General features: G+C 37.6%; 1 protein-coding gene across 1 annotated transcript; it reads left to right on the forward strand.

The window, feature by feature from the left end:
- Positions 1 to 5,334: 5,334 nt before the first annotated feature.
- LOC126236150 (signal recognition particle 9 kDa protein) lies at positions 5,335 to 23,767 on the forward strand. Its single transcript, XM_049945234.1, has 3 exons — positions 5,335 to 5,567; positions 6,288 to 6,356; positions 22,928 to 23,767. Exons 1-3 carry the CDS (start codon positions 5,496 to 5,498, stop codon positions 23,051 to 23,053), a joined length of 267 nt encoding a protein of 88 aa, XP_049801191.1. The 5' UTR covers positions 5,335 to 5,495; the 3' UTR covers positions 23,054 to 23,767.
- Positions 23,768 to 24,235: the final 468 nt, after the last annotated feature.

Genomic DNA, 24,235 nt, shown 5'->3' on the forward strand with positions numbered 1-24,235 from the left:
TAAATAAACCAATAGAGGAAGCTGATTTATGTGCACGTTTGCTTCAGACACTGCCAAAAGAATTTGATTACATTTAGGTAACTTGGTATGATCTACCACAAGCTGACAAAACATGGCATAAACTACAAAAAAGGTGTTTGAATTATGAGGTGCGAATTCAAGACAGAGAAAAAACAAATGTAGCTGCTGCAATGTTTTCAAGAACCAAGGGAAGTGTGTCTACACAGCAATGAAGCAAAATTAAATTGGGTAATGCGAAGAAGGTGCAAAATTCAAGTAACCGCGATGTGAAGAAATGTTTTTCAGGTGGTAAGTTTGGACACATTTCGAAAGACTGCAAAACGGGCATAGTGTGTTTTGAATGCAAAAGCAAGGTTCATATCTCCAGGAACTGTCCTAGTGGTGGTGGTGGCGGTTCTGCAATGTTATCAACTGTGAAAACATTGTCACCAGAAATTCCAGAAGAAACTTTGTTGAAAGTATGTAATTTACCTACAAATTTAGATGTATCAGAATGTGACGAGTGGTATATCGATAGTGACGCGACACATCACGTTACAAATCGTCAAGACTGGTATGTTTGAAACACTCCTTTTGATGTACCACAGAAGATGTACAGTGCTAAAAATAATGTACATATTGAATCATTTTGGAGTGGTTGTATTGATGTTGAAACTTTTAATGGACGAGAGTGGAATAGACGAAATTTTGAAGATGTATGATATTGTCCAGATGGTACTTGTAATTTATTTTCTGTTAAAAAGGCCGGAGAAAAAGGTATTGATCAAAGTATCAAAAATAATGGTAAAATATGGTCATTTTATAGAGACAATATTCCAACTGCTATTGCTCTATCTAAAAGCAGGAATGAACTTCATCGCTTGGCCATGCAAGTGATTAAACAAGGAAATTTCTGTGTAGTAAAGGAAGCTTCTGATACTCTTCAATTGTGGCATGAAAGGTTTGGGCACCACAACAAACAACATCTACAATCATTTTTGACTGCTCGTGATATCAATGCATGGTTAGGCAATGAATTATGTGAAGGTTGTATGCTAGGTAAACATCATAGGCTAGTTTTTGGTTCACGAGTTGACAAGTCAACTAGCCCAGGTGAATTAATCTTCGCTGATGTCTGTGGTCCAATGGAGGAAAACGATTTAACTGTCCATCGATATTTTCTTGTTTTTGAAGATGATTTCTCAAGTTTCAGAGTGATGTATCTTTTACGGAAAAAGGATGAGGTAAAGGAGAAGTTGCCAATATTTATTGAGTTGGTGAAAACACAAGCTCAGTGTACCATAAAAGAATTGTGGACTGATGGTAACAAGGAGTTTCACAATAATGATGTGAGGAGATATGCTGAGTCAATTGGATTGAAAGTTTCTTTGACTGCGCCATACATACCACAGCAAAATATAGTTGCTGAGCGTGAAAACAGGATTATCTGCCAAGTGGTACGTTCATGTCTTCAGTCAGCAAAGCATATTCCAAAAGCTTTATGGGGAGAAGCTGTACTTGCAGCTACTCATACTATGAACCAAACTGGGCCCACGAAGGTTAAAGGAAAGACACCAATAGAATTATTTTTGAGAAGGAAGAGTCAGTTTAATCATCTAAAAGCATTTGGGACTGAATGTTTTGTCTGGATCCCAGCACAGAAAGGAAGAAAATTTGATTTCAAATCTCTGAAAGGTTATGTAGTTGCTTATGATGACTGTGTCTATCGTGTATACCTTCCAGACAGGCATTCAGTTACTGTTAGCCGAGATGTAAAATTCAACAATGAAATATTGAAGCAATCACTGAAGAGTGATGTTACCAAATTAGTTGACATATCGACTATGAATGATACAGAAACATCCTATTCTAATGACGAAATATCACAAGAAAATGTTGCAAGACTGGATCAGCAAGATCATGTAGAAGCGACTGAAAATGCAGATGGTCATGGAGTTTTGAGAGACAGACAAACAATTAGAAGGCCGATACGTTACCTAGATGAACCTGAGTGACCCAACATGATGATGCTGAGAGAAGTTCCAAGGAACTATGATGAAGCAGTAAAATCCTCAGATGTAGAAAATTGGAAAGCTGAAATGAATGAAGAAATGGACTCACATCAAAAGATTGGTACTTGGAAATTATTTTATTTACCAGCTGGAAGGAAGGGTATTGGAAATCGATGGGTGTTTTCAATTAAATTGGATAATAACAATGACACTGTATGGTACAAAGCAAGGCTAGTTGCAAAAGGGTTTAGCCAAAGGCCAGGACTTGATTTTTCTGAAACTTTCAGTCCTGGGATTAGGTTTGAAACTCCGAGAGCCCTCTTGTGTGTCGCTGTTCGAAGAAATTGGAACATCGAGAAATTAGACATTAAAACAGCATTCCTGAATGGTAAACAGGAGGAAGAAATTTACATGCAACAACGACAAGGTTATGATGACGGCACAGGCTATGTGTGCAGATTGCTTCGAAGTTTGTATGGACTGAAGTAAGCAGTAAAATGTTGATACGAGCCTTTCAAGTTATACCTTAAGAAATCAAATTTGCAGAAGAGCATTGCTGATACTTGTATGTATTTTAAGAAAATTTAATCATTTTATTTCATGTGTATAATGGACTGATAATGGGACCTGGTGAAACAGTTCATAATTAAACAAAACAATTACATGAGGAGTTTGATACGGTAGTAGGTGAAGTGGATTGTTATCTTGGCTTGGAAGTCCAAAGATTTAATGATTGTATGAAGATTAATCAGACTGCATATGTGAAAAGAGTTAGCCAAGCATCATATGACTGATACAAAGAAAATACCATTACCAATTGAGCCTGGATGGATACCTGGTAATTCACCACCAGCTACTGATACTGACACTTACTGAGAAATTATAGGCAGTCTCACATATTTAACATTGAGGACACATCCAGATCTAGCTTATGCTGTAAATGTTGCTTCAAGAACACAAGATTCGGCTACTGAAGCACACCTAAAATTAATTAAACAAATTCTTCGCTATTTGAAGGGTACAGTAAGTGATGGAATTCTGTTTAGGAAAATAAACAATTCTGCTATAGAAGATTATAGCGATATTGATTATGCAGGTGAAAAATTGACTAGACGTTCAACAAGTGGAGTTTTAATGAAGTTTTGTGGTGGACCATTAACGTGGAAAAGTAAACTGGAGAAATGTGTCGCACAATCATCAATTGAAGCTGAATTTGTTGCTACCAGTGAGGCAAGTAAATCTCTAGTATGGCTTGATCTTTTATTGAAAGTAATTGACATTGTTGAAAAGAGTTCAATTCCTACTTTACGCATTGACAATCAAAGTGCTATTAAATATATCAAAGGCGCAGGATTATATGAATGCTCTAACCATATTGAAACACACTATCAGTACGTACGGCAGTTAGTCTAGTATGTTTCAACACAAGATCAGGCAGCTGACATTCTTACCAAGGGCTTATCAGTAAAGAAGCTATCAAGAATGAAAACTTTGATTGGGATGAAAGTAACTAGTGAAAATAAAGATTGAGTTAAATTTTTGATTTTGTGATGAAATATGAACCTGTAGGAGAGTGTTAAAGGATTGTAAATAATATTACAAGTTCATATTTGTTTCTGTTACATGTGTGCAAGTATCTTTGATGTATCTGTTCTTTGTATTAGAGATCTGTGAAGTTTTAAAAAATTTATAGTTGTTCTGTTGTTGATTTTACATTAAGTTCTGGCACTTTAATAAATCTTTGCACAATCATTTAGAGGTTGGATATATATTTTTTGTTCTAACTAGGACAAGGAGCTGTTTGATTCATTCTGTGAGAAATTCAAAATTGTTAAGTACTGAAGCTTTTAATCTCATATATGTTGTCATAATGTGTCGAAGTGCCTGAGTCACTTATGTAGCTTATTTGACAAAAAAGCCTCTGAAATATACCCCACAAGTAAAAACTTACTAAAGTTTATATTCTCCCCAAACTAAAAGTAATTTTTCATATGAAAAATATTCCATTTCTCATTATCTTAACTGAATAATTCTATATGTTTTTGAGTGTAGAGGACTGTGTAGATAGATTGGCCTGAACCCTGTGTTTTTGCCAATGTCTGTACAAACGGTATGGACACTAGGTTCCTTCATCAACCTGGAACTCAATTTCATCTTTAAGTAATGGAAATAGAAGTTCGTTGTCATAACATACAATTTCAAGACATTGACTTTAAGTACAGGAGACTCATCAAAACACAAAAACTTTATGTACTTCTTTTGAGATGTTCAGATCTACCAATAGCAGTTTACGAGTTGCTATATGCTTTTATGTAACATCACTTTCACTGGATGGAATTTACCAACAGCACAAAGAGTATTGGAATTATATTTTATAATCCTGGTGATGGAGGAGTAGTTACTGGAACTGGAATGGAGAGTCAGTAATGGCTGTCAGGTATTTGGATGCAAGCTAGGTAGCTTAATGAGTCTATTATTAGAGCAAGATCTATGCAACACCAGTGTCTATGTACATTTTGCAAGTGTTTGAAATAGTTTGAAAATAGGATGGCCTATAAGGTACACGTATTGGAGGAATTCGGGATTATTGTTTTTAAGACTACTACTTTGGTACAACAGTATGAGTTTAGAATAAAAACTGCATCTGCTGCCTGTTGCAATTAGTGTTTTGCAAATAAATAATGAGATATTTAAATTTCACACATGATAAACGAGATATTCTATATCAGATTTTTCCATTATATATATGAAATTTTGTATAAATTGCACAAATGAAAAGCCTAATGTTTCCTAAGAAGGAAAAAGGTCGTTGTGACAATATAAATGTTTCCACAATTTTCTGGGATAGCAAGGTTTGAGACGTTCAAGACTATAAGTAAGGGAGACAGCTCAGAAATGTAATATGTAGTAATGTCAGCAGGTTAAAGAGAAACCTGTATTTCGCAGCTTGGAAGTAATGCTAACTTTTACGAAAACTTTTGTTATCGTGCCTCTGTCTTGAAAAATTTCATTTGGCGATATTAGGCATTTATTACCGCCCTATTTTGTTGTGAATACATTGCAACTACATATTTCGTTTTTCCAAATGAAAGTTTTAGTAAAATGAAGCAACGCACTATAAGCAAAACCCGCTTACAAGACAGGAGTCTATTTTATACCTGTAAGCTTTCGATGTCTGCCACCAGAAAGCGCTTCGAGCTGCAAAACCGAGGCCAGGCTAGCGCAACCGAGTGGTTTTCCAGATTGGCAACAAGATTTGTTGTCCCTACACCCAAGCCCACAATCTGTTGAATATTGTCTTTGATCGAGCTCCACTGTGTCTCTCTTTCATTGTGGTAGTAAATATCTTTGATCTGCACACATGTCATGTTACACTCGAACAGATGTTTATCCAATGAGGTGCATGTGTTGGCGATTTTCTTTGTAGTCCCGGGCTTGAACACGTGAATGATTATCGTGAAAAAACAGTAGTACTTTTGAGCAATGACGTATCTGAAGTCCTGGGAAGAGTTTGAAAAACAAGCGGAGAGGTTATATCTCCAGGATCCCATGAAGGTGCTCTTCATAATAATTAAGAATATTTAATTAGTAGTGATTCTTCCCATTTTACTTATCACGTTAGGTGCAGACTATGTACTGTTAAGATGCATTCGTATGTAAGTGTTGTGGTGTTGCTATTTTCCTCTTCTATCTAGCAGTCCGGCTCATATCTTGCCTGCTTTCTTTCCTTCAGTTTCATGTTTGTTATCTCATATATAGAAAAAGCCATTGTTTACAGATTCGCGGCACTGGCCGTTGCATTTGACAGACCGTATTCTGTGAACCCAACATATTTTCTTTTGTTTAGTTTTCGTTTTGTCAGCAAGAGCTCACTAAAAATAAAATGTATTTGAAAACCTGTAGAATTTTGTAAGCAGAATTTTTATTCGTAGAGATAATGCAACAAGAGCGTACTTACAGTTGATTTCTTTTGTAGGCACGCCATAATATATATCATTAGCCCAAACTGTAATTAATGAACTTAGAAGTTATTGTCGAGAACTAATATTACTTTGGATTTCGTAATTGCGTTTTCATTATTGAAAACCAGTGCAGAAAACTATGTAATTTTGTAAAGAACTTGCTGCTCCTTGTTTAAATTGCTGGGCTGTATATACTAGCATAGTTTAATAGAACAAAGAATTGACTTGTGTATATTTGTTATTTATCACTGAAGATCGTGAAGATTTCTATACTCGCTTTCCATGATAATATGTATATTGTTTCATATTTTAGGTGCGGTACACAATGAAGTATATACACAAACAAGGGTGCCTGAAAGTGAAGCTGACGGACAATGTTGTTGTAAGCTGATTATCCTTTTTTGCTTAAGATAGTTTAGTTCATCTGTATAATTGTTTTGGAAATATTATTTTACCAATCTGCATTAATATGTAATATTACGAACTATTATAATGGAATTGGGAACATTAGACTTCATACACATTCAAAGCTGTCTTATTTTGGCTGAAAATTAGATGCTAGATTTTCAGTTATGGTGCTTCTCATTTGCATTTGTGTGTTAAACTCCTGGTGTTTGTTTAAAGTAACTTCTGATAATATTGCGACTTTTCACAATACTTGATAACAGATGTGTTAGTGATGGATGTAATGCTGATTAAAATTGTAGGGCCAATCTACAGGTAAGTTATGTTTTGCCAGTTAAGAGGAATGGAACAAAATTTTTTGGTGTAGACAGAAGTAAAGACCTTCAGTTATAATTTATTTATGGCAAAGCACCAGTGAAGGCTACATCATTTACAATTTTTATGAAAAATGCTGAAAAAAAAAAAAACTTTTCCGTGCTGTGCTTTAAAATTTGTTTAATCATAACTTTGTACAGAGAAACAGTACACATATCATCTTGTGCATTGCAACTTTTTAGTCCTAGTATTAAGTATAAATAATAGTGAAAAGCATTTGGAAGGTAATAGTCTGTCACTTAAAGATAACACTGTCAGAAAAAAACATCGAATTTGACAAACTTCAAATTCCCATGATGGTACAGAATCAATTAAATCTCAACCTGATTTTTTTGCTGAAATGACATACTTCATAGCAATCTTAGGTGCAAAGAAGAATGGCCTAACTCGCTTTATTCATTGGTAAAAAAACAAAATGAAAATGTTAGTTGCACATACACCTATAGTCAACACTATGGGGAATTGCTAAATAACCATGTGTATTCCTTGAAAAAAATTTCTTAAATATTCATGGTTGACATAGGTAAAAAAAGTAAGAAGTTGAGAGTTCAAAACAATTATCAATGTTTTTTTTATTATTATTTGACTGTTAAATGCCACTTCAGTGTAAAGAATTAAGACATAGCTTGAATGCATGGATGTGGTGTAATATATCCTTATACTCTTAATGTAAATTAAGACGACAAAAAATAAAAGAAAATATGCGAGCAATAACGAGACATTAATAATATATAGATTCCTGAAAGAAGTTTCCTAAACAAATTCATATATAAAGAAAGAGACACCTTGCTGTAAAAACAAAGTAAATAAACTTAAGGGTGTGAGATAAGATATTTTCGTAGTGCTTATTTTTAAGTTCACTGTCCACAGTGGCTTTGTAATTATGGGACATCAATCTTAATTATAACATAGGAGAAGGGAGACTAAACAGCATCTTTCCTATTGGGCCATGAAAGGAACTGTGATTCAGCAGAAGAAATGCGGTCAGTCTCAACATCTTTAAATTCATGTGATGTGGGAAATGTGTCCTATGTACCAGATTTTGTCATATTTGAAAGCCACATATTGCTCCACAAATACCTGTTCCAACACAGCATTTTCACTAGGTGCCATAGCAACAGTGGTCCCATTTGCACTTGTTGAATGTTTCTTCGTTAGCAGTGAGTAGAAAGACAGTGCAATCGTATTTGTGGAATAGGCTATTTTCACAAGATAAAAATGTGGTTCAAGTTGTTGTTATTTCAATTAATTATAGCATTTGAATAACATATATGGTCAATATTTTCACAAAATATTTGCTATTTTTGAGACATTAAAGCTTAAAAATTGTTAAATATAAAGATTTGGGCGCATGATTGAAAATGCTCTGTTATTGGCTGATGTTCTGATGATGCCACAATAGACTGGGAGTAATGATGAAGTTACATGTGTTGTTATAGGAATGTTAGCTGAACTGACAAGGCTTTTACGTACTTTTTCTGCAAACAGTTTAGCTGTTTAGTGATGGAAAATGTAATTACAATTGTGAAGTAAGAACAGAAAGGAGTTCTGTGAGCCGGCCGAAGTGGCCATGCGGTTAAAGGCGCTGCAGTCTGGAACCGCAAGACCGCTACGGTCGCAGGTTCGAATCCTGCCTCGGGCATGGATATTTGTGATGTCCTTAGGTTAGTTAGGTTTAACTAGTTCTAAGTTCTAGGGGACTAATAACCACAGCAGTTGAGTCCCATAGTGCTCAGAGCCATTTGAACCATTTTTGAGTTCTGTGAACGCTGATAGTGGAAATGTAGCGGTAGTTGATGCATTTGTGCTCCACCCTTGTGGTGATATGTGCAATGACAAGATTCTTTTTCTTGCTCCCTGCAACATCATTTGACTCACTCAAAACTAAGGAATTGTAGAACTTTTGTAATTGGAACCATATATTATATCTAATTGTCAACTATCCATCATGAGCTACAACCAAAAGCACAATAAAATTATTCTTGGCATATCTTAGTGCTGATTTCCTCTTTAGAAGATATTTAGGAGACTCTTTGCCCATCTGGCGCTCAGTGGCGTGACGGATAGCACAGTTGACTGCAATTTTTTTAAGTTTTACATGTAATATGAGAATAGTGAAAGCTATTATATATAGCTTCATATGAATCTGTCTGTGAAACGGACAACAGAGGATAAATATATTTACTTCGCGAAAAAAGATTCACTTTTTTGCAAAGCATTGCAAGTAGTGAAGGTATCACCATACTCCCACAGTATAACAAGGTGTAGGATGATGAGGTTTTCTGTACAGAGAGATATAAAAAGCATGTAGCACATGCAGGTAACAGTCGTAAGGGCTGTGGTGTTGGTGAATGTAAACTAACATCAGTGTCCTAAAGAGGCTTGCTTCAGCTTTATGTAAAGTGATGAAACTTCAAAAGTGTATACAATGAGGATCCTAGCTCAACAGTGCGAAGATAAAAAGAACATTGTTTGTAATAAAGTAAACTTGTGTGGTCACATTAACTAGAAAATATGTTTTTGAACACGATGTGTGTGAACAGTGATGGTAAATGTAAGTGCATGTAAACAACAAGGAGAAAACAATATTCTATTCCTGTCCAGTGTGGTGAAGTTTTTTAGTTGTGATTTGGTTTTCATAAGAGAATTATTGAGTTATTTTACAAATAAGTTAAAAAAATATTCTTTCCAATTTTATTTGAACAAGTGATTGGTCATCATCTTATAAAAATCGATCTACTGCTCTAACAACTGAGCTACCAAACATTTTAGCTAGATTCGGCTGACACGATAATTTTCACTAGTTTAATTTCACTGAATGATACTGTTCTTCCTTCTCGTTTTCTGGAGCACTCAAAAACAACTTTTCAGGAGTTCTTATATATATGTATTTGTACAGTATGGTACTACATACCATTTGGAACACATTTTCCAAAATGTAAATTTGGAAATAAGAAATCATTGTGAATGACCTTTATGATAGGAGCAGCGAGCTAGCCAGTGACTCACAGGTGTCAGAGGACTTGAATGGAGCATTTTAGTGGGCTTCCAAATTATTTGAATTTCCTTTCCATATTTGTAAAAGAACACTGAAATTCAAGAGGAAAAAAGGCATATTAGGAATGTAAGATGACATAATCATTTAAGACAGTTTCTAGAAAACGTACACCATTTTCCTCCCTGTACTGTCCCTGTGTTCGAAGAAACCTTTATTAGATTTGGTCACCTGTGAACAAACAGACAGCACATTAATGCCATCTGTTTTGTGTACAGCTCTTCCAGATTAACTAAAGTACAGGTTTTTAAGATTACCATCATTTATCTGATTCTTCTTGTTATCTACCATGACAGAAACATAATCCTTTCTCTAGCATAGTCTCAAACCATTGTCATTTTCGTAAAACATCACTACATTAAGTCTGGTGTGTGTGTGTGTGTTTGACTCTCGAGTCTCTTTGTCGTGCTTTTCTGTGGCTCTGCATCTGCACTATATGGTAAGTAGCAACTATACTTTTCATAATATCACTGTCTTGTTTCACAGTTTCCAGTAACTTGTTTTTGACCACTCCTGCATTCTGGAGAGAAAATTACATCTTTAAAATTTCTTGCTACACACATCATGGGCTCTGTGATGCCAAAAGTAGCTGCTACTCTGACAATGCTCCATGAAGGTGGGACATTTGTTGAAACTTGAATCTCTTCACAGCAGGTTGAAATTTCATTACATCAGAAAAAAATGTTTGCACTATTTGCATGGGCATTCCACACAATGCAGGGTATTAATATTTTCTCTTGTTTCTTCACAGGAGATCAGACTGGATGTAGGTTTCGAGGGACACAGACACAGTGCAGTGAGGGCAATCAGGAACACGACTGTACTTTAATTTCTGGCTTCTACTACTAACACCTTTCTGATGATGAAGAGATGTTCAGCAGGTGCAAATGGGGCCACTGTTCCTATGGGAGCTTATGAAAATGCTTTGTTAAGTAAAAGTGGGGCAATATGTGGCTTTCAAATATGACAAAAACTGCTACATGGGACACATTTCCCAAATATCACATGACTTTAAAGATGTTGATTTCGTGAATCGCAATTCCAGGAGAGATGTTGTTTGGGTCCTGTTCTCCAATGTTATATGTAAGGTGGGTGGGTGTGCATGCACCTGTGCATGTATTTTGACGCTTTTGGGCAGTCAATGCTGAGGTTATCATTGCCCTTCTAAATATTAAAAGAAACGATGGATGTCCCATAATTACAAAGTCACAGTGCGGTTGTATAAACTTGTCAATAAGTGCCATGAGAAGATCGTTTCTGACACTTTTAAGTGTCTTATTTCCAGTGCTGTTTTTCTGGGGGACGCGTACACCTAAACTTTTTCGTCGCCAAAATCATTTTTTTACGACATTGAGAACTTGGAAGAGTGACAGATTTACTTCACGGACGTAAATTTTTTATTTAATTTTTTCGTGTTGGTAACAGCAACACGAACAATACCAGTGCAGTTTTTGGTGGGAAAAGCGATGTCATAGACTTTCAAGCATTTCGAAGCAGCGGCAACCGTTCTAGACAACTGAATCGCTGGCAGCCAGTTCGACAAGCATGTAGTGCCCTCGCCTGCTAATAATGGTAGTGCTAAACGGATATGCATACGCTCAAACGCCGGGCTATCGATAGATGTCTCTATGGTCCTGCTACATGATGATGATGATGATGATGATGATGATGATGATGATGATGATGATGTCATGCCTAAAAGCAGACGGGTGGTATCCAATGCTTCAGTTATAAGCAATTTTTGCTGCGTTATATCCAATGTCGGAGTACCCTCACTTTTTTTTAGAAAAAAAAAGCACTGCTTATTTCATGTTTGGATCAAGATGTCAAGAAAACCAATGTTGTATACAAAATTGAAGTGTTCAAAAAACACAATTTCCTTCTTTTTATTTGAATTTGTGTAGGAAAATGTTCTTTGCAGAATTTTTATTTCAATGTATAACGGTATATATGTAAAAGACGGTTAATGTGTCATTTAACAGTGGAATACAACATATACGCTACAAAAACGATTCATAATTGTTTTCAACTCTCACCTTCTTAAATTTGACATATGTCAACCACAAATATTTTAAGAATAATTTTTCAAGGATTACACTTCGTTGTTGTTTAGCAGTTCCCTGCAGTGTAGTGTGTTGGTGGTATGTATAACTGGCATTTTCATTAAATAAAGTTAGTTGGGATATTCTCCTGTGCGCCTAAGATTGCTATGAGGTATGTAAACATTTCAGCAGAAAATCAGGTTGATATTCGATTCTATAACTTCAAGCGAATTTGAAGTTCATCATATTTGATGTTTCTTTTCAGCTGTATTCATCTTTTAGTGTTTTAACACTATGGTTAAAGAGTTAGTACACAATATGATATCTGTACTGTTTCCCTGTACAAAGACATACTTAAAAAATCACAAATTTAAAGCACAAAGTGGAAAAAGCTTCCATGAAGTGGAAAAAAGGTAAATCATGTGTTCTACATTTTACATATGATATCCAACGTAGTGGAGTCCATACTAAATGCATAGAAAGACTGGGGTCCGTAGGCCGACTAATTACTAAGGAAAACAGAGAAATCTATGCCTGACTAATGACTGCATATGCATCCTTGAGCTTCCGAAATGAATTTATCAAAAATGGTTAGTTAGGACAGTGCTATTTGGCTGTTATACTATTAAGACAAGTAGGTATCCACGTCTGAAATATGATTCAATTCTGAATTGGTCACGTGTGATATTACATGGAATGATCAATCATCCTCCTTCTTGAGTCTCTTGATAGATCAAAACTACATGAGATGTGATTGGAGCTGTAGGAGTGAAATTGCAGTGATTTTTTAGCCCAGTCGGACTGACCCATTTGCCCTATGGGATTACTTTTATTGTGGATGTGAATGCTACTACATTTTGTTTTGTGCAGTTTGCGCAATGTAGTACTGAGTGTTAAAGAGAAAATGAAGAAAGATTAGGGGTTAACATCATAATGGCAACAGTTTCATTAGAGATGGAACACACAAAACCTTTAAGAAAAAGCTCATTTCTCTTGTACATAAGTTCCTTAATCATAGTGTAATCATTGCAGGAGACTTTTATCATCTAACAGTCAATTGGTATAATAGTAGTTTTGTTACTGGTGGATATAACAAGATATACTGATATATTATCGAACAGCTTCTCTGAAAACTACCTAGAACAGATATTCAGAACTCCACTCACGATGGAAATATTTAATGGCAACAAACAGGCCTGACCTCTTTGAGGAAGTCCACATCAAAACTGGTAAGATTGGCCATGAGGCAGTTATATCAAACAATGGAAACTCCAGGTAGGAATATCAAAGCTGTGGCCAAAAGCTTTATGCAAGTGGCTGTTAATCATGCCTCTCTGCAACCTGACATGTCTTCTTTAAGGTTAGGTTAGATTAGATTAGTACTTGTTCCATAGATCATGAGTACGACACTTCGTAATGATGTGGAGCGTGTCAGGTTAATAAAAGGTGTCTATACGAGATATTACATTACACAAAATATTACACGACACTCAATTTATTTATTTTTGTGTGATGGGGAAATTACTTACTATATCCAAAAATTCATCTAATGAGTAGAAGGAGTTGCCATTAAGAAAATCTTTTAATTTCCTTTTAAATGCTATATGGCTGTGTGTCAGACTTTTGATGCTATTAGGTAAGTGACCAAAGACTTTTGTGGCAGCATAATTTACCCCCTTCTGAGCCAGTTAGATTTAACCTTGAGTATTGAAGATCATCCTTTCTCCTAGTGTTGTAGCCATGTACACTGCTATTACTTTTGAATTTGTTTGAATTGTTAATAACAAATTTCATATATATAGTGAGGCTACAGTGAAGATCTGTAGCTCTTTAAATAAGTGTCTGCAGGATGATCTTGGATGAGCTCCAACAATTATTCTGATTACATACTTTTGTGCAATGAATAATCTTTTACTCAATGATGAGTTACCCCAGAATATGATGCCAAACAAAAGCAGAGAATGAAAATAGGTGTGGTAAGGTAATTTACTCAGATGTATATCTGCAAAATTTGCAATGACCCTAATAGCATAAGTAGCTGAACTCAAACATTTCAGCAGATCCTTAGTGTGTTTTTTCCAGTTCAACCCCCCATCAATGCAAACACCTAGAAATTTTGAATATTCTACCTTAGCTACCGATTTCTGATTGAAGTCTATATTTATTAATGGTGTCATTCCATTTACTGTGTGGAACTGTATATACTGTGTTTCGAGAGCCCATTTGCAGAGAACCACTTAATGATTTTCTGGAAAGCATTGTTTACAGTTTCACCAGTTAATTCTTGTCTGTTGGGTGTGATAGCTATACTTGTATCATCGGCAAAAAGTACCAGCTTTGCATCTTTGTGAATGTAGAATGGCAAGTCATTAATATATATTAAGGACAGCAGAGGACCCAAGACTGAACCTTGCGGCACCCCGTTCTTGATTGTTCCCCAGTTTGAGAAATCATCAGTGTTTTTGCATATTATGTGAACTGTTTATTTAAACTTTCTGCACTCTTCCAGTTAGGTATGATGTAAATCATTTGTGCACTATCCCAGCCATACCACAGTACCAGAGCTTATCTAGAAGTATTTCATAAGGTCAGTAGCAATCTGTCTTTTCGTAATGTTCAGCAAACCAGACAGAAGCAGTAGTGTCACGTCTCAATGAGGAACTTGGAACTTTTAGCTTAGGACGGGACAGTTCATAGGTAGATCCTCCATGGTATGAAGTCATAGTAAAGAAAATTCTAAAGAAACAGACTACTGGACAATGGGTATAAAATAAAGCATAGGGTTATAGTGAGATGCTGAATCAAACACCTTTTGCTGTCAAGAGAGGACTGTTTGAAACATTAAATGACTTCCATTCCAGAATATTGTGGAAAAATGTTTCACAAAAGCAAAGGAAATTCTGTTCATACAGAAAAGCTGTTAGTGGCATGAAAGCTAGCATCCAGTCTCTCATGGACAAGACAGGAGCTGAAGTTGATAGTAGCAAAGGAAAAGCAGAAATGCTTAACTGTTTTCAAATGTTCGTTTAAAAAGAAAAAGCAAGAAGTCTTGGCCCAGTTTAATTCTTGTGCCACTGAAAAGTTGAGTGAAATAGATATTAGTGTGAGTGGCTTTAAGAAACAGCAGAAACCATTAAAAATGAACAAAGCTCCAGACCCCAATTGAATCCCTATCAGATTTTACACTCAGTTTCTGGCTGAGATATCCCCTCTGTTAACTACAGTCTATCATAGATCCATCAAACAAAAAACTGTGCCCAGTAGCTGGAAGAAACACAGTTCACACTTGTGTACAAGAAGACAGCAGAAGTGTTGTACAGCCCTCCATGTCAACCAATATGGATTTAAAAAACTTAGACCCTGTGAAACTCAACTCATACTTTACTCGCATGACCTCCAGAAAGCCATGGATCAATACATTAAAGTACATGCTGTATATGTCAATTTCCAAAAAGCATGTGACTTAGTACAGTACTATGCTTATTATAGAAAGTACAATTGTATGGTGTGTCAGACAAAATTCATGAGTGGAATGAGGATTTCTTGGTAGGGAGGACACAGAATGTTATTGTGGATGCAGAATCAACAACAGATGTAGAAGTAAGTTCAAATGTATCCCAGTGAAGTGTGTAGGGTCCTTTGCTGTTCATACAGCAGATAATATTAATAGTAATCTCACACTTTTCAGAGATGATGCAGTTACCTATACAAAGTACAGTCTGAACAAAGCTGTACAAATATTTGGTCAGACCGTAATAAGATTTCAAAGTGGTGCAAATGTTGGCAGCTTGCTTTAAATGTTCAGATATGTAAAACTTTGCACTTCACAAAACAAAAACCATACTATTTGGATATAATATCAGTGACTCACCATTGGAATTTGTAGACTTATATGAATACCTGTGTGTAACAGTAGGGACATGAAAGAAATGATCACATAGCTTCAGTCATATGTAAAAAAAGGTAGCAGAAATCAATTTACTGGTAGGATACTAGAGAAATGTAATCAGCCTACAAAGGAAATTGCTTACAAATGACTCATGTGACCTGTCTTAGAATATTGTTAGTGTGTGGGACCTGTATCAAATAGGACTGGTGGGGGTATTGAACATATACAGAGGAGGACAGCATGAATGGTCACAGGTTTGTTTGACACGCAGGAGTGTGTCACAGAGATGATGAAAGAACCAAACTGGCAGACTCACGAAGATGGGGGAAATACACTTGCGTATTGCTTGCACAGGGGTCACGAAGACAATACTAGATTGGAATAAAATGTTCTCAGTTTTTGAGCTGTATCTGTCAGAAAAGAGTCCTTGAGCTTTTGACAGCTATCTCCATCATTGTCAATGGGAGTAAAACCACTGACCAGCGGGGCTGGCAGCTCCAGCTGGCACCACGTTTGAGACTGCTACTCCTGCCTCCCTACAAGTGCCAAACATCCGGCTTTGGTCCCTTTCAACATCTGAAGCCTGCCCCCATGCTCTGAGTATGAGCCTGGTCTCTGTTAAAATGGTTGCTGTTATCCTAATCCTATGCACCTCTGTGTTTTCAAACTGTATTTTGTGCCTGTTTTACAGGCAATGCTCAGCTATGGCTGAGTTGCCCAGTTCCATTTGTTTAATATGTCGCTTGTGTTCAGTACAATGCTCTGCATCTGTGCAAATTGTCTGACCTATATAAATGCTACCACATTTGCAAGGGGCATCATGGACACTGGGCACATGAAGAGTTATGTTGTCTTTAACAGTGCAGCATTTCATAATATTCATCGTGATATAAGAACATGGCGAACAACTTGACGGTTATAGGTGGAAATTGTTGGGCCAAAAGACCCAATGTGTCTTTTACTGTCACTTCCTTTTTATTGAGACATGCCACTGCGAAAGATTCAGAGGACAAAGATTAGATTAATTATAGCATGCGCAGAGGAATACTTGAATGGGATGGAAGCCTTAATAACTGGTACAGTGGGACATACCCTCTGACACGTACTTCACACATTTTTGCAGGGTATAGATGTAGATGTAGCCAAGCTGCTGTGACTAGACATGTTTGTACAACCATATTTACATCATGGCACATGTTATGTGGTATTTATTTAATTATTCAGTTACTGAAGCTGATAGTGTTGTATTGTAAAGTTATTAATACATTCACAAAAATTAACCAATTCTGTATTGCAAGGAAAAATGTGCTGTTAATGTTCCATGAGATGCCTTCTACCGACTTAAATATTATCAGTTATCGGAAATTTCTCGTATCATGTGAAATCTTTTGTATCTATGCTACTTTAGCACAGTAAGTTCAAAACAGAGCTAAAGTGATTCAGGTTTTTTATGACCTGATGTAGAATCTAGAAGGTAAAGCAAAACGAAGTAAGATTTTCTACACAAAACATTGACCTTTGAGCACATGGTCTAAAGCCTTAAGCTTTGTATTAGAAAATAATAATATTGAAGTGCAGACATGAACCAAACTTTCCTCCCTTTGGTTAACCATCTTTTGTGCAGTGGTCAATTCTTTTTCAAAATTACACTCATTCACATTATGGATTACTGTTCATGTGGACCAGAGATCTTATTTGCATTTACAACAAAAATGCCACTCACCTCAGTTTGAATGACTGACTTTTTCCACACAGGTTTTCTATCGTTCCTACATATAATTTCATGCAGTTGTGTGAAGAGTTATCTAACTCGGATAAGAGTTAAAATCTTTTGCAAAAATGCCATCAGAATTATCTGTAATCCAGTAATATTGCTTATACTAAATGATGTACACTGGGATTTAGAAAAATGTGCAAAAGTTGCCACACATTTGATCAGGTCATCCACTTTTTGGCAGCTTCACTTTCAGAGTGGTTAAAACAAAACTTGTATGGAACTCTACGAACACGTTTATTACCAGCTTCATTCTGCCAGTTACACCACTGTTTTTAATCTCTGAACATACTTTGTTTCACTGTTTACATGAAATCATAACTTTTGGGTTGCACATCACTTAATGCTCTGTTTTCGTCGGCAGTTTCTGGTAGCACGTATTAGAAGTCTTCGTAGCAATCGGAAAAAATTCGTATAGTTCATCACCTGTGCTGCAAGGTTACGTAATATGCAGAATATATTGTAGCTTGAACAGGAGTCAAAAGTGGGCTCCATAGTTATTTGAAATTAACAGAAAAAGAAAGAACAGTTTGCCTCTTTCTGTCATACAATGTTAAGAAGTGACAGTATTGCGACTTATAATGTACCATAGGGGAGATGGTGAGTTGGAGACAGACGCAACAAAAAGACTGCTAAACACACACACACACACACACACACACACACACACACACACACACACACACACACACATACCGTCTCAGACTGTCAATGCCAATTCTAAACTGGATTTTCAAAATGTTAAGAAGTTGTTGTTTATCAGTGAGCACCTCTTTCCATCAAATATTAGGCAAAATAGCCTTTTATAGTACAAATCTGTTGTGTGATCTGCCTGCTTTTGAAATTTCTAATTTTTGTCTTTCAGGAGTAGTTTTCCTCTGTCCATTCTTTCATGGTGTTTATTCCAATCCAAACAATTGTCTCCTGTTGTTCCATTGAGACTGCATATTTGTAATTCTTCTCATATTGTTTCATTTATAATTCTACCTGTTCTCTTACAGTCCTTTACATTTTTAAGAAATGACCTTTCTTGTACCAGAACACTATATTGTATAGTGAAATTGTTCCTCTGTTGTGGATACACACTCGCTAGTGACATTCAGGGATATCCGTATCTTCCGTACTTTCACTGTGCCAATAAACAACTGTTTTTGCCATTTTTTGTGGCAGTGCATGAAATAGGCTAATGTGGATTTTAATTTATAACAAGTGACAAAACAGTTCTTAATTCCTCTAAAAACTACACAAGATGATCCAAAACAATATTAATCATGTTTGCTCAGGTGTTACTATTATTTTGATAAACAAATATTAATGATATTTTTCAAGCAAAGAAACAGTCATGATTGGACACAATAAATGAAGCAAGTACTGATTATGATGGGAGATGGAGTAGAAGCCAGATCACCACAGGGAAAGGGCTTGAGATATAGTGTGTTTGTATCCTTTAGATGAATGTAAAGCATTCACGGCAAGTTTAAACTTTGCTCCATGTTGGGAGCCAAATCCAAACAGTTACAGGGAGTAACTAGTGGCTAGTCAAAACTTTTATTTGATGTAGGAGCCATAGGCTAATCACTCATTTAAAGCACTGGCTTGGAATAGACTGGTGCCCAGGGAAGCTGCAGTACATCATTTTTCCTGCTTCCTGCTCATAATTTCAGAGTTGTTTGTGTTCCTCTCTCCCTCCTCTCTCCCTCCTCACCACTTAGCTTCTACTCAGTGGCATGTCCTTCCTCTCCTTGTCCTGTTTCGTTTTGTTCCCTTTCTCCAACACTTGCTGTCCCCTATTCTGTGACTCATTCATTGGGTATATGGTCACTCTCATACATAGTCCACCACCATAGCTGATTGGTCAACATTGCAGAAAGCCATTTGGTAAGTCACATCTTTGTTTTTAGATATATTTTTCCTACGTGGAATGTTTCCCTCTATATATATATATATATATATATATATATATATATATATATATATATATATATATATATATATATATATATATATACAGAGGGAAACATTCCACGTGGAAAAATATATCTAAAAAGAAAGATGATGAGACTTACCAAACAAAAGCGCTGGCAGGTCGATAGACACACAAACAAACACAAATATACACACAAAATTCAAGCTTTCGCAACAAACTGTTGCCTCATCAGGAAAGAGGGAAGGAGAGGGAAAGACGAAAGGATGTGGGTTTTAAGGGAGAGGGTAAGGAGTCATTCCAATCCCGGGAGCGGAAAGACTTACCTTAGGGGGAAAAAAGGACAGGTATACACTCGCACACACACACATATCCATCCACACATACAGACACAAGCAGACATATTTAAAGACAAAGAGTTTGGGCAGAGATGTCAGTCAAGGTGGAAGAGTAGAGGCAAAGAAGTTGTTGAGAGACAGGTGAGGTATGAGTGGCGGCAACTTGAAATTAGCGGAGATTGAGGCCTGGCGGATAACGAGAAGAGAGGATATACTGAAGGGCAAGTTCCCATCTCCGGAGTTCGGATAGGTTGGTGTTGGTGGGAAGTATCCAGATAACCCGGACGGTGTAACACTGTGCCAAGATGTGCTGGCTGTGCACCAAGGCATGTTTAGCCACAGGGTGATCCTCATTACCAACAAACACTGTCTGCCTGTGTCCATTCATGCGAATGGACAGTTTGTTGCTGGTCATTCCCACATAGAATGCATCACAGTGTAGGCAGGTCAGTTGGTAAATCACGTGGGTGCTTTCACACGTGGCTCTGCCTTTGATCGTGTACACCTTCCGGGTTACAGGACTGGAGTAGGTGGTGGTGGGAGGGTGCATGGGACAGGTTTTGCACCGGGGGCGGTTACAAGGATAGGAGCCAGAGGGTAGGGAAGGTGGTTTGGGGATTTCATAGGGATGAACTAACAGGTTACGAAGGTTAGGTGGACGGCGGAAAGACACTCTTGGCGGAGTGGGGAGGATTTCATGAAGGATGGATCTCATTTCAGGGCAGGATTTGAGGAAGTCGTATCCCTGCTGGAGAGCCACATTCAGTCTGGTCCAGTCCCGGAAAGTATCCTGTCACAAGTGGGGCACTTTTGTGGTTCTTCTGTGTGAGGTTCTGGGTTTGAGGGGATGAGGAAGTGGCTCTGGTTATTTGCTTCTGTACCAGGCCGGGAGGGTAGTTGCGGGATGCGAAAGCTGTTGTCAGTTTGTTGGTGTAATGTTTCAGGGATTCCGGACTGGAGCAGATTCGTTTGCCACGAAGACCTAGGCTGTAGGGAAGGGACCGTTTGATGTGGAATGGGTGGCAGCTGTCATAATGGAGGTACTGTTGCTTGTTGGTGGGTTTGATGTGGACGGACGTGTGAAGTTGGCCATTGGACAGGTGGAGGTCAACGTCAAGGAAAGTGGCATGGGATTTGGAGTAGGACCAGGTGAATCTGACGGAACCAAAGGAGTTGAGGTTGGAGAGGAAATTCTGGAGTTCTTCTTCACTGTGAGTCCAGATCATGAAGATGTCATCAATAAATCTGTACCAAACTTTGGGTTGGCAGACCTGGGTAACTAAGAAGGCTTCCTCTAAGCGACCCATGAATAGGTTGGCGTACGAGGGGGCCATCCTGGTACCCATGGCTGTTCCCTTTAATTGTTGGTATGTCTGGCCTTCAAAAGTGAAGAAGTTGTGGGTCAGGATGAAGCTGGCTAAGGTAATGAGGAAAGAGGTTTTAGGTAGGGTGGCAGGTGATCGGCGTGAAAGGAAATGCTCCATCGCAGCGAGGCCCTGGACGTGCGGAATATTTGTGTATAAGGAAGTGGCATCAATGGTTACAAGGATGGTTTCCGGGGGTAACAGATTGGGTAAGGATTCCAGGCGTTCAAGGAAGTGGTTGGTGTCTTTGATGAAGGATGGGAGACTGCATGTAATGGGTTGAAGGTGTTGATCTACGTAGGCAGAGATACATTCTGTGGGGGCTTGGTAACCAGCTACAATGGGGCGGCCGGGATGATTGGGTTTGTGGATTTTAGGAAGAAGGTAGAAGGTTGGGGTGCGGGGTGTCGGTGGGGTCAGGAGGTTGATGGAGTCAGGTGAAAGGTTTTGTAGGGGGCCTAAGGTTCTGAGGATTCCTTGAAGCTCCGCCTGGACATCGGGAATGGGGTTACCTTGGCAAACTTTGTATGTGGTGTTGTCTGAAAGCTGACGCAGTCCCTCAGCCACATACTCCCGACGATCAAGTACCACGGTCGTGGAACCCTTGTCCGCCGGAAGAATGACGATGGATCGGTCAGCCTTCAGATCACGGATAGCCTGGGCTTCAGCAGTGGTGATGTTGGGTGTAGGATTAAGGTTTTTTAAGAAGGATTGAGATGCAAGGCTGGAAGTCAGAAATTCCTGGAAGGTTTGGAGAGGGTGATTTTGAGGAAGAGGAGGTGGGTCCCGATGTGACGGAGGACGGAACTGTTCCAGGCAGGGTTCAATTTGGATGGTGTCTTGGGGAGTTGGATCATTAGGAGTAGGATTAGGATCATTTTTCTTCATGGCAAAGTGATATTTCCAGCAGAGAGTACGGGTGTAGGACAGTAAATCTTTGACGAGGGCTGTTTGGTTGAATCTGGGAGTGGGGCTGAAGGTGAGGCCTTTGGATAGGACAGAGGTTTCGGATTGGGAGAGAGGTTTGGAGGAAAGGTTAACTACTGAACTAGGGTGTTGTGGTTCCAGATTGTATTGAAAGGAATTTTGAGGTTTTGGAGGGAGTGGAGCTGGAAGTGGGAGATTGAGTAGATGGGAGAGACTGGGTTTGTGTGCAATGAGAGGTGGTTGAGGTTTGCTGGAAAGGTTGTGAGGGTGAGTGAGTTGCCTTTCCGGAGGTGGGAAACCAGGAGATTGGATAGTTTTTTGAGGTGGAGGGTGGCATGCTGTTCTAATTTACGGTTGGCCTGTAGGAGGATGCTCTGAACAGCCGGTGTGGATGTGGGAGAGGAAAGATTAAGGACTTTTATTAAGGATATGTTTTTCCCCCTAAGGTAAGTCTTTCCGCTCCCGGGATTGGAATGACTCCTTACCCTCTCCCTTAAAACCCACATCCTTTCGTCTTTCCCTCTCCTTCCCTCTTTCCTGATGAGGCAACAGTTTGTTGCGAAAGCTTGAATTTTGTGTGTATATTTGTGTTTGTGTGTCTATCGACCTGCCAGCGCTTTTGTTTGGTAAGTCTCATCATCTTAATTTTTACTTACATGTGTACTCTCTTTCTGCACACACAAGCAGTCTGAATCGAAACATTTATTTGTACATATTTAAAACTTTCATGAAGGTTTTGGATCAGTTTTTAATATTTGTGTACACACCAATGTTGCTGATTGTTGTTTTATCTTCCTGTTTAAATATTTTATATTTGATTTTGTTGTACACATATTTGAGTAACTATTTTTTTGTTTCAGTGCCTTCAGTACAAAACAGAAATACAACAAGACTTAAAGAAAATGGAGAAGTTTATCAACAATCTAATGCGACATATGGCATCAAAAGAACAGAGAGCAGTTGACAATACAGCAGTTGGCTGCTGAAAGTGTTGTGCCTTGTTCCCATTAGCCAGTTCAATGAAAGGGTTTTGCTTCTGCTGTCAGACTATAAATGTAATGCTAAGACATTTCTCATGATTTAAAAAACAGGACAAGAAGTCTAAAACTTAATTCTGTTAATTCAGATACTCACATAAAGGATCATAAATCAAATACCATGTTATAAAGAATAAATTAGGTAATGACCTATCGTCCCATAGATTATTGATGCTTCTACTGCTTGTCTGATGCAGAAGCAACATCCATTGTATGAGCTGAGTGCATTTGTCAGTATTGGTGTTTTAATGCCACTGAGTTTTTATGTGGACACTTGACAAAACAATGGACAAGAAAAAAATGACATGTTAAACATTTGTGTGTGTGCATGTAAAGGAAAATGTGTTCTGAAGTGACTAGACTCTCTGCTGCAAAGAATAAAGAAGTGGCTACTTTGAAGATACTGGGACAGTAAAATGAGTATGAGTAATTCATCAGGGCTGGCCGCAATTCCATTTAAATATAATTTACACCAAACTTCTGTGTTCATTAGTTAAACCACAAATGTGCAGAAAAAGTAATGTCATCGTTTGCTGTGTTCTCTGGACTTGTAATTTAAATGAGGTAGCTATAACAAATATTGTGCCTTACATGGGGAAACACAGCATGTAAAACTGAATGTGAACTTTAATTGGAAATTATATTAAATTTTTGTTTACTGAAGACAATTATGAAAATCAGCAATTAATTTGTATTACAAACTGAATACCTACCCCATCATGTTTAACGTTCTCTGAATCATTTATTTTTAAAATTAGTGAAATGCAGGGAATAGTAGGAACGTGCCTGCTTGGTAATGCAGTGATTGTGGTGTGTAAGGTCATAATGAGCCTCTATCACATTAACCATCAACTTTGACATCGTCTGTGAAGATTTTATAACATTAATAATCTCCTGTGAAGTTCCCTGTTGGTTATTCTAGCCTCTCAATTATGTATAGCTCTATTAAGCAAGAGAATGAATGCACACTGAACACTCTTCTTGGAAAATGCTTAATTTGTCAGAAGCTGAAGGCAAATGCTGGATGATAAAAAGAGAGCAGTGTTTAAGTTATCTAGATCTTTTTTTCTGCTTTAGATGGAAAGTATAGACACAGTAACTGTTACAAAATGAGACTACTTCCGATGGTTG

This window comes from Schistocerca nitens, chromosome 2 (assembly GCF_023898315.1).
Source record: "Schistocerca nitens isolate TAMUIC-IGC-003100 chromosome 2, iqSchNite1.1, whole genome shotgun sequence".
Lineage (NCBI taxonomy): Eukaryota > Metazoa > Arthropoda > Insecta > Orthoptera > Acrididae > Schistocerca > Schistocerca nitens.